This window comes from Notothenia rossii (assembly GCF_949606895.1).
Source record: "Notothenia rossii genome assembly, chromosome: 6".
In the NCBI taxonomy this organism is placed as follows: domain Eukaryota; kingdom Metazoa; phylum Chordata; class Actinopteri; order Perciformes; family Nototheniidae; genus Notothenia; species Notothenia rossii.
Window position 1 is genome coordinate 78307814 of NC_136909.1, and position 15275 is coordinate 78323088.

The 15275-nt window shown below is 41.8% G+C and overlaps 1 protein-coding gene across 4 annotated transcripts in view; it reads left to right on the forward strand.

The window, feature by feature from the left end:
* The window catches only part of ccser2a (coiled-coil serine-rich protein 2a), a 65306-nt gene that overhangs the window by 5414 nt on the left and 44617 nt on the right, over positions 1-15275 (forward strand). For all 4 annotated transcript variants that reach the window (XM_079688775.1, XM_079688777.1, XM_079688776.1 and 1 more), the window contains exons 2-3: positions 12297-13768; positions 13850-14061. In XM_079688775.1, coding sequence (XP_079544901.1) covers positions 12340-13768; positions 13850-14061 — 1641 coding nt within the window. In that variant the 5' untranslated portion in view covers positions 12297-12339. The remainder of the gene's footprint in view (positions 1-12296; positions 13769-13849; positions 14062-15275) is intronic.

Genomic DNA, 15275 nt, shown 5'->3' on the forward strand with positions numbered 1-15275 from the left:
TTGATAAATGAATGTTTTGTTCAGCCGGATAATCTCCACATGTGTTACATTCCCTATTGGGCTAAGGGAACCAAAGGGAAACGACACGACCAGAGTGGAATTGGTATAATTATAAGTGGCTTTATTAAAGTAGGTGGCAACAAAGACAGGCAAACAGCCTAGAATGAACCAAAACGGATGATCTAACCATCAACAAAAAAGGACTCCAAAAGAAAGTTACAAAGAAACAAAACCTCACGTTACACGTGGTACAAATGGAAATGAGGAAGGCTGCACACACACAGCTGCAGCTGGTCAACAGGTGCTAATCACCTCGGTCTAAGCTAACATGTTACACAAATACTAGCAGCTGATCAACAGGTGCTAGTCACCTGGGTCTAACCGAAAAATGATAAGCACAGTTACATAAATACGAAACACAACACACTACCTAGCACTCTGCTACGCAGTCTACTAGTTACAAGGGAGCTAATAGCATGAACACCCCGAGTAAGGTATCACAAGGCTAGAGGCGTCTGTCTCCCAACACAGAGCCTCCAGAATGATCTCCGTTCCCAGCCTTTGTACTTCTCCCCCGGGAGATGTGCCGGAAGGGGGCGGGGATTGGATGACGTCTCATCCAATCACCTCTTCGGATGTTGCGAGGGTGGTACTTCGGAGGAACTGCGCAGCTCATGTGTACACACACACACACACACACACACACACACACACACACACACACACACACACACACACACACACACACAGGATTAACAGCCTTAACAGCCCCAGGAAGGCAGCGGCTGTAAAAACATGTCTACCCTACTTTTATAATTTTCGAATCATAACTCTAATCGAAAGATTCCATCGATCAAGCTGGCTGAAACTTTCTCTCCCTCTTAATAATAATAATAATAATTCATTTATCTTATATAGCTAGGCGCCTTTCAAGGCTCTCAAGGTCGCCGTACAAACACATACAAAATAAGATACACAATACATAACACCAGCATAAGAGACATAAACAAGACAATGCAGTATATAAATCAATCAAATAACCAAATCAATAAAAACAGAGGATGTGTGATGGATAATTAATGATCAGGGTGGATATGCGAGTGTGAAGAGATATGTTTTGAGGCGTGATTTGAAAATGGGGAGAGAATCAGTTTTGCGGATGTCAGGTGGGAGGGAGTTCCAGAGGCGGGGTGCAGAGCGGCTGAAGGCTCTAGACCCCATGGTGGTCTTCTTCTCATACTCTCTGTCACTATCCGTTTAACTACTCCGGTGACTTTCTTTTATTTGAAGATTGTTTTTTGCCCGGCGCTTGGCCGGTTACCGCTGGTATTAAAAACATTTTTGGTGAATGGTTAGGTGGCGCGATAGTCTGTAGTGTTGAAATTGTTCATATCGTCAGTTAGCTGAGTTTCTTCCCGTTAAGTGGGTATGACACATTAATAGGTTGTTAAATGTTAAGAAGCCCTGAGACACAGTTTCGTGAATATTGTTGTGTTTGCTCCCGCCGGCGGGGGCAATCGGGCTTAACAGGTTAACATAAGAACTATTCTCTGGAAGCTAAATCTCTCACCGCTCATGACAGGCTTATGTTTTGCATTGTAACTTTTGGCGATAAGGAATGAGTCAGAGTTTGGCAAAGGTTACATCTAATGACCAATAAACAGCACATTGTTCAGATAAGCTGGGGATGTTTCAGCTGAACTCACATGTCAGCATAAAGAAAAGTGGTTGATACAGTAGAGAAAGGGATGTCATTGTAATGGTATCATAAAAGCTTGGGGGAAGGCAGGCGGTTTTCATTTTTTTCGCCCTGAGTCCTTGTTGCTATATAAATGTTTTTATTTGTTGTTCTGTTCACGAATCATGTGAGAAAAAACGCTTATGATTCATCTCACTAAAAGGGCTGTTGTATCGATGCCTAATCCTCTGCATGTGCATGTATTGTATAATACGTATATTATTATATAATAATGGTTCATTTAGAGTTCAGGTTTTCATCAAAGCTTTACATCAGACTCAATTCATATCATGTCCGACATCACAGAGAAAACATAAACGTCATAAAATATGCTTTATCAACAGCATGATGTACTTCCTGTGTGCTGCTGATAGCATAGTATAGCTTGAATGACTGTTTTTGTACAATTTCACAAAGCTTTCTAAATTGTATTAATCCATTTAAAGCAACATTTTCACATTTGGGAAGTGAAAACCAATTCATGTTGGCCAATTTTGCTTCATAGAAGACTACAAATGAGTTACAATGGGACAACTCTGGGTTTTTGGAAGCCATCCAAATGACATACAACTTTTTGGACCTTTTTATCGTTTGATGGTTTTTACAGGTGGAGCCAGAGTAAGCAACATTTTCATATTTACACTCAATACAATTTAATGATACCCGGTGATGTGAAAGAGATGTTTTTAGTACTTTTCCCAATGTGAACCGATAGAGAGGCGAAGTCCCACCCTTTCCGGGGGACCTCCATGGGACCTTATTTCGGAAAAAGTATGTATTGAAGTCAATGGCGAGAGAAAGATTATTTTTCGATCCCGTTTGAAGTGTGCCACGAATTACTGATTTTGCAAGTCTAAAAAATTAAAATGTAAAAGTAAAACTTTTTTTTGTGTGAAACCGCTCAATGAACTACATCTCCCGTCTCGCACCACACACCAAGACGGCCGTCACGTTGGCACATTTCACTTCTTTCTTTCAGAATGAGGCGAAAAGTATTAAAAGAGGTGAAAATCACTACAAGTCTGGGCATGTTGAGAGCTGTACATACACACAAGGGGAGTTAGTCGGTTCCGTAAGAGCCAGCATGCAGGACCGGATTCTGGGATTTGTATTCTTTCTGGTTGCGTATTTTTCATAGTCTTACATTTCAACAGTTTTACGACAAACTGACTTTTTTTACATGGAAATTATTTTTCAAGATTGACAAACATCATATGTGTAATTTGTGGCGGGATCAAACGGGATCGAAATATAATCTTTCTCTCCCCATTAACTTCTATACATAATTTTTCCGAAGTAAGGTCCCATGGGTCGGAAGTAGATGGGCGGGACTTCGCCTCTCTATACTCCACTTTGAGGGTTTCTGCAGCTCTCAGCCACTTTCCACCTACTTGAGTGGTTTTCTGGTCCAACAAACCAAATACCAGTTTACATACAAAGTCCAACTCATGAACTCACACCAACAATTCTATTCTATCATAGTAAACAACAACTGAAAGTGTGATTGATAAAGAAAGTAATCAAAAGATAATAGTTCTGTCAGTGTTTAGAAAACAAAGCCATGTCTAAAGTGCAGGTTTGATTTTAGTAAGCTGTTGTTTGCTTGGTGAAAACACAGTGAGCAGTGGATACAAACTTTTCTGTTAACTTTACTAAGCCATAAAATAAAAAATTGCTTGACCATCCATAGCTACACAAATTGATAAAAACACAAACGATGTACTTGAAGAAGGTCTATTATCCTAATTAAGATGCTGTTACTTATATGATTATAGGCCTGAGCTAGTTAAGCAACAAATAGCTGCACCATGGAGTCAGTTCGGGCGAGAGAGTTTTATCTTTTAATTAAAAAGAATAAATTGTTGCGAGCAGTTGTGTGATCAATCATTAATGAGATGTTCTGTGGTCACTCTGAAGTTTTATTATGCATCAAAAAGAAAAGTATGCCTCTGGCTGCTGTCGGCTCTGCCTCCTGCTCCCATCTGCATAAACGACTCTAATGACCTGGCCGACAGTGACTGACACCTGCGCTACTGCCAGGCAACAGATATCAACCTTTTTATCCCAAACGGCCAATCAGAAGGTGAGAATTAAATTGCGCTGTCAAATGCACTGCAGTCTTCTCCCATGTGGTTCAAATGAAGGTCATACATGGGAGAGGGAACAGATACGCATGTCTGTCTCTTCATGACGCGCACATACACTTAAAACTGAATGATAAAGCAGAGAGAGGTTTAAGGAGAAATGTGATTACAGTGATGGGTGTGTTGACATCTGGGCACCTCTAACAGTGAAGATAATTAGATTATAACAAGTCCTGCCAGCAATACTGCTTCTCAGCATCACACCTCACAAAGAAGGCAGCAGCAGGGTTATTCTTATGTATGAGTCAGGGTGGATGATGAGGACTTTTTGAGGGTGGTCCGTGTCAGGACTTGTCAGTTTGACTAGGTGAAGACAACTTTTGTGACTGTCTCGTTTTTTTGAATTAATGGACCACCTGGAAAAAAGTTTCCAACATTCAGATGTCATAACAGTTTTCCGTCTAGAATAAGCTCTCAAAATCCCCACCTATCTTAACCAATTTAAGGCTGTAAATGTTTAAAAGGCTGACTTTGATTGAGGCTTGTTAAAAGAAGTATACCAGGAAGTAATTTAAATGCAAAAGAAGTCCTTTGCTACCCTGTGTTTAAGCCTTATTTTATTGCTGCTGATGTGGGTTGAATCGGACTCCGTTGTGATTTATCACGGCATGTGATAGTTATAAACAGTGGATATTGAGGAGCTGGCAATATGGTTTTACAGCTAGCACTTAGCTGAAAATGGTGGACTGAGGGGGACCAGTATGCTGTCAACCATGAAATGAGTATGGGAAATTGAACTCGTATTGAATCTTTACGAGAACCACAACAAATGCCTTTTTACTGGAGTGACTTAATGTGCAGCTGAGTGCTGCAAGGCGGGATCTGTTTCCCTTTATTATCCCCTCTGGAGATTCAATGACATTAAAGGGCAGCAGCATGAAAACTGACAATTACTACTCTAGCTTGTCAGTAACATTTCTTTATTGGTGGGATTATGTGACTTTAGTCTTTGGACTTTGTAATATATTGTGGATAATTGATCAGACTGTTTCCTGCTGAAGTTTACGTCATTTGTATTGACAACAATTCTTTGTAATGTTTTTATTTCCCCAAAACATAATTTGTCCTCACCACTTCTGTACTCTTGCAGCACACTGGGTGGGGCTCCTGAAAGATGCCCTATCAAATATTAAACGCACCCATAAATGCTCTGTTCTCTCCACCCACCGCCACACACACACACACACACACACACACACACACACACACACACACACACACACACACACACACACACACACACACACACACACACACACACACACACACACACACACACACAGGCTCACATGCAAGGAGAGAGCCAGGCGGCAGACAGACCAACCTCTGAAGAGTGTCTTCCTGTTCCTGTGCTATTCTCTCGTCTGGGCGCTGCCTTACTTTCAGATTAGATGATGGAGGAAACAAAGTGCAGTGACTTGGCAGGGTGTAGCTCTTGTCTTAATGATTCACTCTTGGATTAAAATAATTGGAACATAAACTCACTCAGTTAAGGTAAAGTTTTTCTATTTTACTTTTCTGTGGTACATAATGAGCAAAAAATGTGATATTGTATATGTATGTTCTTCTGGTATCTTGTTCAGTATACTCAAACATACACTGCAGTTGTGAATGTAGCAGGTTGCCACACCTTAACTTTCCCCACTTCTTTCCTCTGTTGGTCTCTGTCATTCGATCTACCCCAGTTAGTATACAGCATTACCAAACCCTCTATGCTGTCTCATTGGATTAGCATCAAGTAACATCAGTGCAGCTCAGCCTAGTATTGCTTTCACTCAATACACATTAGCCTAGCGTCAGTGTTGCTTTCATCCCTGTCTCATTCTATTAGCCTGCTCTAATGGCACTCTGTTAATGTCTTGTGGGACAGAGCTTTGGCCCACTACTGCTCGGTCCAGATGACTGGCCTAGTTATTACTCCACTGGGACACTGCACTCTGTCAATATATGTAAATGAAGCTGGACTTTGGTTGAGTGTCAGTAGGAGGTGAACAAGTCATTTGGGCTGCAGTTGATTGTCAGAGTATAATTATTATACCTCTATGCATTCTTTCAACACAGACTATGCAATTAGATATCATTCATCCAACATATCAAATATGTTTTAAAACTGGGCTGACTGATTGTGGTTATGTATGTGTGTGTGCATATGTGTGTGTGTCTGGGGTGGTCCCTTAAAATCTTATCTCAGAGTGGAGCCAGCTGGAGGATATATAGGCTCTTCAGACAAGGGTTATATAGCTTTTGATCTATTAAATGATTGGTTGGGCGCTATAAAAGACAGATTCGCCAAAATCGACAGAAAGTAGAAAGAAAGATGGAGGTAAATTGCAAGCTGCAGCTGCCCTCCACATCAAACCAATAACCAATAAGAGTCTCGATTTTTTGCTTCCTCACTCCATCCATCCTCCCTATCCATGCTTTCTCTTCTGTCTCTCCCTTTCTTCAGTTCTCTATATTGTGAAGCTCCAGTCTATGTTGACTTGAATTGCTCAGATACACCCATTGTTTTCTACAAAAGAGAAAGCTGTTAAGTTTTTCTGAAGCTACATTTTTAGTAGTTACAAATACAGCTCTTGTGCTAAGGAAGCTATTCAAAACATGTAAGTGCACGTTACCATTTACGCTACACAGGAAATAGTAGCAACAGAAAAGCTACCACAGAGAAAAAAGTTGAAGTCTGCGTAGATTTTTATGTGATTATAGAACCTTTCATATCTCTAAGGGCATGTTTGTTAAAAAATAAGACTGTACAAAAAGAAACCTGGTTCAATCAGCCACTTTACAGCTTAGCTTGAATTAGATCCACTTCCAAAAGACATAACATTTCTTTCAGTTTTATGTCAGACAAAGAAGGGCCACTAATGTCTAGGATTGTAAACCTTTACACACCAATTATGTTTTAGCAGGAAGTAAAAAGACATTTTACTTTTACTTTCAGGGTTTCCCCCAGGAAATTGTAAATAGATAACATTCAAAGCAATTTTTTATGTAAGATTAGGTTGCTCAACTCTTCTCCTAAACATTGTTTTCAAATCTACAGTAACAGTTTTTTCCAAATAAACTATTTGTACAACAATAGCGAACAATAATTATTTTTAATCAATTTTCTCAAAGTAGTTTTTATTACTGCGCTTAAAGGTGGGGTAGGTAATTTTGGAGAAACCAGCTCGAGTGCGCTAGAATTTGAAAATACACAGCCGGAAGAAATCTGCTACTTCCTTAAAGAGCCCCTCCTCCAACACACACGAACGCACACATGACCAATGAGGGCACGAGATAAGTTTGTGCACAGATGGAAGGCTGACAGGCAGGTAGGCCATCCAGTTATTTTAGCCGGGCCGCCTAAAATGATTGGTCGTGCTTTTTACAGCGCTACGGCTTCCACAGATGACATTTTTTAATGGATTTTTTGTCAAAGCACTTCAGATATTCATTGCTATCGAGATGTTAAGAGCATTCCATGGAATATAACAAATAGTGTATCTCGAGCCGGTTTCTCAAACTTACCTACCCCACCTTTGATGGAATACAAAAATATTGCTGCTATGAAAGCAAGGGTCTGCATTAAAGAAGTGACGCCCTGCTTTGGAAAACAATGCAATACAACAGACTCTTTATAAGTAAATAACAGCTGATAGACAATACTACTAGGGTGTTACCCACATGTGAAGTTGCATTTGCATTTTTTTAATATTGTTCACTGTTTTCTGTTGAAACTACTAAAAAGAGCATTTTCTTTCTATATACTGACTTCATACTTATTCCATATCCCTTTCCCGGGGGTTTCCACAGTCTGAATACAATTCTCCCCTTATCAATGTCTCAAAATTGAATGAAGGCGAGATACGAGAGGAATGATGCATCCTGACATTCTATTTTTGAGAGATGGTGCTCAGACCTTTTAATGATGGGGAACCATGAGCATTGTGACATGGGGATACACTGCAGCATCGTGTGTAGTAGAGCACCTCCATTCATGCGTAGCCCCACTGACCCAATAGATCATAGCCCCCGGCCTGTCGCTTCCTATCTGCATCCATTCTGTTACTCCTGAAGAATGAATCTCTGTAGTGTGTGAGCAGATCAAAAGTGAAAGCTTTGCTAGGGGAGTAATGAACAACCTTATTCTTGCACTTCGGATTTTTCAGCCTTCCCATATCTCTGCCAGGTGCTTTCTGTCTGGCTGTCCTCTGAGACAGAAATAAAGTAAGGCCAAACAGCCTCACTGGCAGACAGACAGAAAACTCCCATTCCCTGTACGACGGAGAGTAAGAAAAGATGTCATCTCACTTTTTTGCTTTTCTCACATACAGGGATCACTGCTGAGATGCTGAGTTGCAGGTCTAGCAAAAGATCTCTGTGGGAAAAGCCTGCCTGAAGTCTTGTCTCACTGCCTCTCCCATTCTTACTTTATTTAACAGCATCTGTCTATCGCTGTCCATTCCCTTTTCTTTTTGTAATCCCTTCCACTCCCTCTGCTGCTTGCAGTCTTTCGTTACGTACCCTATTATTATTCTCTGGATTGGAAGTTACATCGTGATGAAATCGTTCATGCACTAGGTGATATTGGATTTTAATCTAATCTGTTGATCTCTTCCGTACTCAGACACAATCTATAAAGCAGCGATTTTTAGACATCAAGAAAAAACAGTTTCTTGCTGTTCTACAACCCTCAGTAAACAAACCTAAAATACAAAGATAAACTATATTATTGAAACAATCCCTGTAGACCTCAGTGTTAAACCAGGTTCAAATTAAATCAACAGCATTGAAGCTTGTTGGAGGTTTATAATTCCAGTGTGCAAACGTTGCTCTTAGTATGATTTTTAGTTAGTTAGACTGTGTCTCTGTGGATTTCCTTTACATTATTCATCCCTTCACAAGGTTTCAGGTTTTGTTTCAGATGCAGTGCGGACCCACAAGAGGCATATTGTTGGCCTTGATACTTGGATGTTAGTGAAACTCTGGATATTTATTTACAGTACTATACTCTGGGGGGGAGGGGCAGGCCATCACATATAAGCGCATGACAGATGGCCTGCAAGGTTTACTGCCCTACCTTAAAGTGTGTCAGGCGGTTTGGGTGTTGTTTTTTTATTTATGCTCCTCATGAGCTGACCTGTGTCCTTGTACTGGTATTGGAGAAAAGGGCTGGGTATCAATCATATTCTGTCCATAGCACTGGGAAACGGAAGCAGACATTTGCTGAAATTTGAACCGATACTTTGGGATTATGTTTTTATTTTGAAGATAGCTGATTCATATAATTAATTTGTGAAAAAGTCATTATTAAAGCAAAACAAGCTTGTAAGTGTGTTTATGTTATGAACAATTATTCGCTCAAATAGATACATCGGGATAGTTATTTTGTTAAAGGGGACCTATCATGCAAAATGCACTTTTGTTCGTCTTTTATACATGAATATGTGTCCCCGTGTTCCAGGGAACTCACCAAGAGTCAGAAAACACAACCCTCTCTATTTTCCTCCATACCCAAATCTCTAAAAAAGGGGCTGCAACGGATCTGATACAGACTGATCCAGATTTGAACACTGTCCTGACGTCAGGACGGTGGCGCTACGGCTATAGGGCCAACTCTCCACCTATCAGGGGAATGTGGGGTTGGGCCACGGCCGGCCATTGCCGCTCGAAAGCGCTGTAGTAGGCCTACATTTGCCAGGCCTGTAAGTGGCGCTGTAGTCTGCCACAAAAGCAGCGAAGAAGACTTCCCATGCATGGTTGCCATGGTTGCCCTTCTGTTTATTCTCCGCTGTGGCTCCACAGAATCAGCCCCCTGCAAAAACAGTTCTGGAGAACAGCAAATAGAGCGAAATGAGACATGGCTAGAATGTATGATCTGTTTGGTATTTTGAAAACAGAAACATATAAATATACCTTATATAGTTATGGCCCTACAATATATCATTTACATATAGCATGATAGGTGTCCTTTAAATTCAAAAACATTTGTATTTTTTTTTATTTAATTAGATAAAAGCATTGAGATCAAATCTAATTTTCAATGCTGAACTGGCCAAGAAGGCAGCAAAGTTACACATAACACATACAATACAGAGAACATAACTAAGAAAACAAAAGACGAAAAAGCAGTCACTAAATTGTGCACATTAGGACAGTAAGAAAGGTACACTACTTATTACTGCAAGAGCAGCTGGTGGTAAGGACTTCAGACAACTTCAATTTAAACATGCTATTGAGACAAGTGCCGTCAGTTTGAGGTGTGATTGAAGGTCATTCCAAGACCAAGGACCATAATAAAAAAGACTCCTTTTTCCAGCCTCAGTCCGCACAGCAGGAACCTGGAACCGTATCCAGGCACTGGATCTGAGGTTGTAAGAGTCACAAACTGGAGCAAATCTGGCACATATGTAGAGTGGAAGCTTACCTAAAATGGCTTTATACATTATTAAAAACCAATGCTGCATCCAACGCATAGTAAGTGAGGACCATCCAGTTAGGCTATACAGTTTGCAAATATATTATTTTGTAATAAAATGCCTTAGATAATCAGCAATGTAAGATACTGTAACTTGAACATCATTGGTACCAAAACTCTCGTAAATCATGGTCACGTACATACAATTGCCTTTATAGCAGGACTTTGATAATGTGACATTAGTAGGCCACTGTGTTGTTGTTGCTGTAAATACAAATGTGAGACCTTAACATTAGACTATTCTACCTACTTATTTACTCAACACCCAAAGAATTACAGCTAAACTATAATATAACAAGCATATAAACTGTGGATGGGGAATTTCTTTACAATGACTTCAAACATCAAAGGAAACTCCCGCACTACCAACGGGTTTCTTCCAATGTCTGGGTGACAAGTGAGATGACCCAGATGACAAAACATTTGCCACAGCTGCGTGGAGGATTTGCTGTTTATTATGGTGATCTGACACGCTGGATGTGAATGAAACTTAAGAGGTTCTGGGCCATTCATACAGGCGAGCCCTCTAATTGAATTGCTACCCATTAAACACACATAGACACACACAACCACCACCCCCACCCCGGGGCAAAGAGGCTTTGGTTGCCCCACTTGCAATTGCTGACCTGATTTTGCGTGCAACTTTGTGTTTTCGTTTTTGTGCCGAAGTGTGTTTATGAAGCAGATTAGGATGGTGGCATAGCCTGACTTCTGTAGCACTTATGAGTGTGTCTCTTTGATTGTAGACGCGTGTGTCTGTGCATGGGAATGTGGGGCAGCAGGGTATGTGGACGTTTTTTTTCTCCTGAACACGAGTCCCACATTTTCACACAACGCCCCTCCCCCACTAATTCAGAAGTTGAGTGGATTATTGCCCCAGTATCTGCCTTTGTGTCTTTGTGCCAGTTTGTCAAAGGATCTACTCAAAAGGGGGATTGATCTACTGTTGATCAACAAAACAGCCTGCATTTCTAAAAAATACATTTACTTTCTATCTGGGGCAACCGTCTGCAGACAGTTTTTGAGTCCCTGCTTTGCTCCCTCATGCAGATGGATCACTTTCTGTTAACCGCTCCAGCCATCTGGATTTCAGTAACTTTCCTATTCATAATTTTCCAGCACTAGCCAGATGGATGCAACACGCAGGTGCACCACCAACACATGTACACTTGTCGCATGGCTGATTGGAAACGGATGAATTTAACGAGTAGCAGGAAACGGCCCTGTGTTCTCCCTCCATTGGCTTATGCTCTACGTCCTGCATTCACTATTCAAAGTGTGCTGGCTACCTTCCCAACACTGGTTTCCCCTTGTCCCCCAGGCGGTGTATATCCGTTTGCCCATTCTTCTGTTGGCCAGGCATCTCGGCGCCATATCCTCCAAAACCTGAAAAAACTAAACAAAGTTATCATTATTCTATTAACTGTCTTAATATACCCATACATTTTGGGAGATTTAATAATAATAAACACAATACTCTGGTTCCTGCTATGGATTTATGTTCATACATGTTTGTTTCCTGCTTTGAATAGAGTCAAGAGTACCTTATGCATGGTTTCAAGTAGAGACATGTGATTTTCCATGTGTGATTGAAATTTGTGGCCGTGTACGGATTGCGTAAAGTCAGATTAATTTAGCCTTTATGTCTCTCACATGACCACGTGAAAGTATAAAGCCAGACTTACCGTGACAAAGCCTCAAGTCATCCTGTAAGCTGCTGGTTTAATCCCTAATGCTCCTCACAGTCAGACAGGCAACTAGTCCGGGACAGCAGGTGGTCAGAACTACCCTTAGTGTTGTTACTATTTATCAGGGCATATGCTTACGGCATATAGTGTGTGTGTGTGTCTGTTGTGTGTCTGACTGTGTTTGCTTTGTAGGATTTTCAACTACTGTACATTCTAAGTCAAATCATGCTGAAATCTAATCATCTATTTGTGTATTCTTTCCCCAGTTGTGTGTGATTCCATGTCCCTCCATGCCTTTTTGGGCATCTAATGGAAGAAAAATCACACATCAGGTCCGCCATGGTATCCAGGCTGCCTAAGTTCGGTGGACGCTCCTCGACTGGTGCTGCCAACCCCTTGTCCAATGGTTTTACACACCCGACCACCCCCACTCAGGATGGAAAGACCACTCCCTCAGGAACACGGCCAAATGGCGTAATCCGAGCCTCTTCATTTTCCTTCAAATGGAAGAGGGACGAGGGGACGAGCCCCACCAGCCCTGAGGATGGCGTTGAAGAAAAGGCTCAGACACTGCTCCCCCCTCTGGTAAAGGAGGTGAGAAATGGCTCTCCATCGACGCCCAAGATGCGGAGGTCAGGTGTTTTGACGGTGGCTGTCTCCAGTCCCAAGGCCATCCCCAAGCAATCCTTGAAGATGAGTCCCAAAATAGTGACCAAGCTAGACCAAAGCCCACTGAACGGAGGTCCTAAAATTGCAGCCCATAATGGCTTCAGCAGTCCAGTTCGAACGGGGTCAGAATCCCGACTTGTGCGGCCGAGAGCAGGCTCCAGCTCTCCCAGAAGCAGCTCTCAAGACAGCCTGTCCCAGTCAAGTGACAGCCTGAAGACCTTGGCACTTGACAACATGGTGCGCTCAAACAGCTTCACTCACTTCAAGCAGATTCCCTCACCCACCAGCCAGCCTATGACGCGGTCCTTCTCCTTCAACCGGGCTGTAGAGCTAGCCAAGCCTCTGACAAACACTCAGCTCCGGCCTCCTCGCAGTAGTTTTCTCAAACCCCCTCAGCTGAGCAATGGAAGAGTGGGTTTAGGACTCGGAGGCCTGAATAGCGGCCTTGGAGGTTCAGGAGGTCTAGGTGGAGGACTTCAGTACAGTAGACCACCTTCAGCTGCCTCTTCTCTCCCCACTCTCTCAATACCTCCAGCGCCCACTACTCCTAGTCCTCTGAGAAAGCCTCTGCTCCCGAGCTGTGTGCTCAACAAGTCATTGGGAAGCAGTGGTTTGTCTTTGGGCTACAGGCCGACTCGATCTGGGCAGACCAAGCAGCAAAAGCCACTTTTTCCATGTAGGGTCAAGGGCGATATCAGACCTTCAACTGCCCCTGAATTTGCAGGGCTATTAGGGATAGCAATAGACATTGAGCGGACTAGTGAGACTGCAAAAGCAGTCTCTCCCAGTGACAGTGATGGAAGCTCCGGAGGAGGAAAAGGAGGAAAAAGTGTGCTTAAGATCTCTGGCCAAACAGCAGGTGAGACTTTGGAGGACATGTCCTTATCCTCGGCCTCCTCTCTAGACAGAGGCGACACCAGTGAAGATTTTCTGGATGACTTTGACTGTCTGGGAGATGGGTTCAGTGATGGGGACCTGCCTGACAACAGAAGAACTGACAGCACTACTCAAACCCGCTTACACAGCTTTCTCAATGAGAGCCTTGACTGGGACACTATGGATCTGGCAGGTAAGATATTTTCCTAATTTCATTTAATGTTTGTTACATTTTTGTCCGTTTCTCAGACATGCGTTTATTTATCTTCTGCAGGACATAAAGAAGAGAGCCCTATGCAGGACTCTCAGGGACCGCTGGGCTTGTCTTCAGAGCCGGCTGACGTCCTTCAGGCTTCGTCTGTGGAGATGTCGCCCTCCAACAGCTCTGGTGGAACCTACATGTGGGATGAGGATGGTCTCGAGCCACTTGGGGGGCCGGGGACACATCCATGTGACAGCTATGATGATTCAGACCTCAACAGCATGGTGAGTCCCAGTTTCCAGCTTTCCCTTTTAATGTTGTTAATGTGTAACTTCACCCCAAGGTCTCAGCATTGCTTCACCCACTGAATAATTTAGAATTTTTTTTTTTTCTGAGCCTTTGTGGGAGATAGGGAGGGGTTAAGCAGGGTGAGTGCATGGATGTGTGAAGCATGAGTTGCTCAGTGGGCGTTAAAATTAAACTATTTTTAGTTTACATTTCATGACACAAATTAGAACAAACCTGTCGACTCTGTCGGCATTATCCTGCAAGGTTCAGGGTGGAAAGATGGCCTGTTGAGTCATTTTCAATCTGTAAAATATATATTTCTAAAACATTTGTTCACGATATAGTCATATAATTTCCCAGCAGCTCAAAGCACCTTTAATATGTCAGTCCTAAAAAACGATTCTTATTAAAAACATTTGCCGTCAGTTTAATCCCTTCCCACTGTTGTCGGGGGTTTAAAAAATCATATCAAATTCACTTTTAATCAAGAACATTTGAGAATTAATCAAAAACTTCTTTAAAAAAAATCTCATATCTACTTAATATTATAACTCACTCAATATGAAATATGTCAGATTAACAACCTTCTCAGTAAGAAATATTTAGTTGATTGACTAATTGAAAGTCAATCAAATGACATTTCCAGGTGTGACATTTTTGTTGTTGTATAATTTCATAATTATTCATATTTAAACTGATAAGGAAGTAAGCACTCCTGTTGAAGCAGCTGCCACGCATGTAATGTTCTCCACTCCTCTCTTAATGTGAAGTGGCACATCGCTCTGTGGCACATCTCAGACAGAAAGGGAAAGGGGAGGAGAACAGCCAAAAGCCTTTAGCGATAATGAGGTCAATAAGGCTAAAAACTTCAGCAACACTTAAAGCTACTGCAGCTTTACCTGATTGCTAGTTGGCGTAGTAGAATGTGCTAGTGTGAGTGAGAAGTGGGTTCATTTCCAAGAGTGAGAGGGTTGAAAGAAAGGTAAAGGGTATGACTTTAGTTTTTATGACATCTTGATAGCAGTACATGAGTACCAGCATCAGAAGGCAATCTCAAGTAATTCAAAAATATAGGCCTGCAGCAAACATTACATACAAACATAATTATGTACCTAATGTAAGCTTCAGGAGCACACTTTAGATTATCCTCAATCAGGGTGTGAGGAAGCTTATGTTTGCAGGCCCCTTAGTTTCATTTTGATCCTATTTA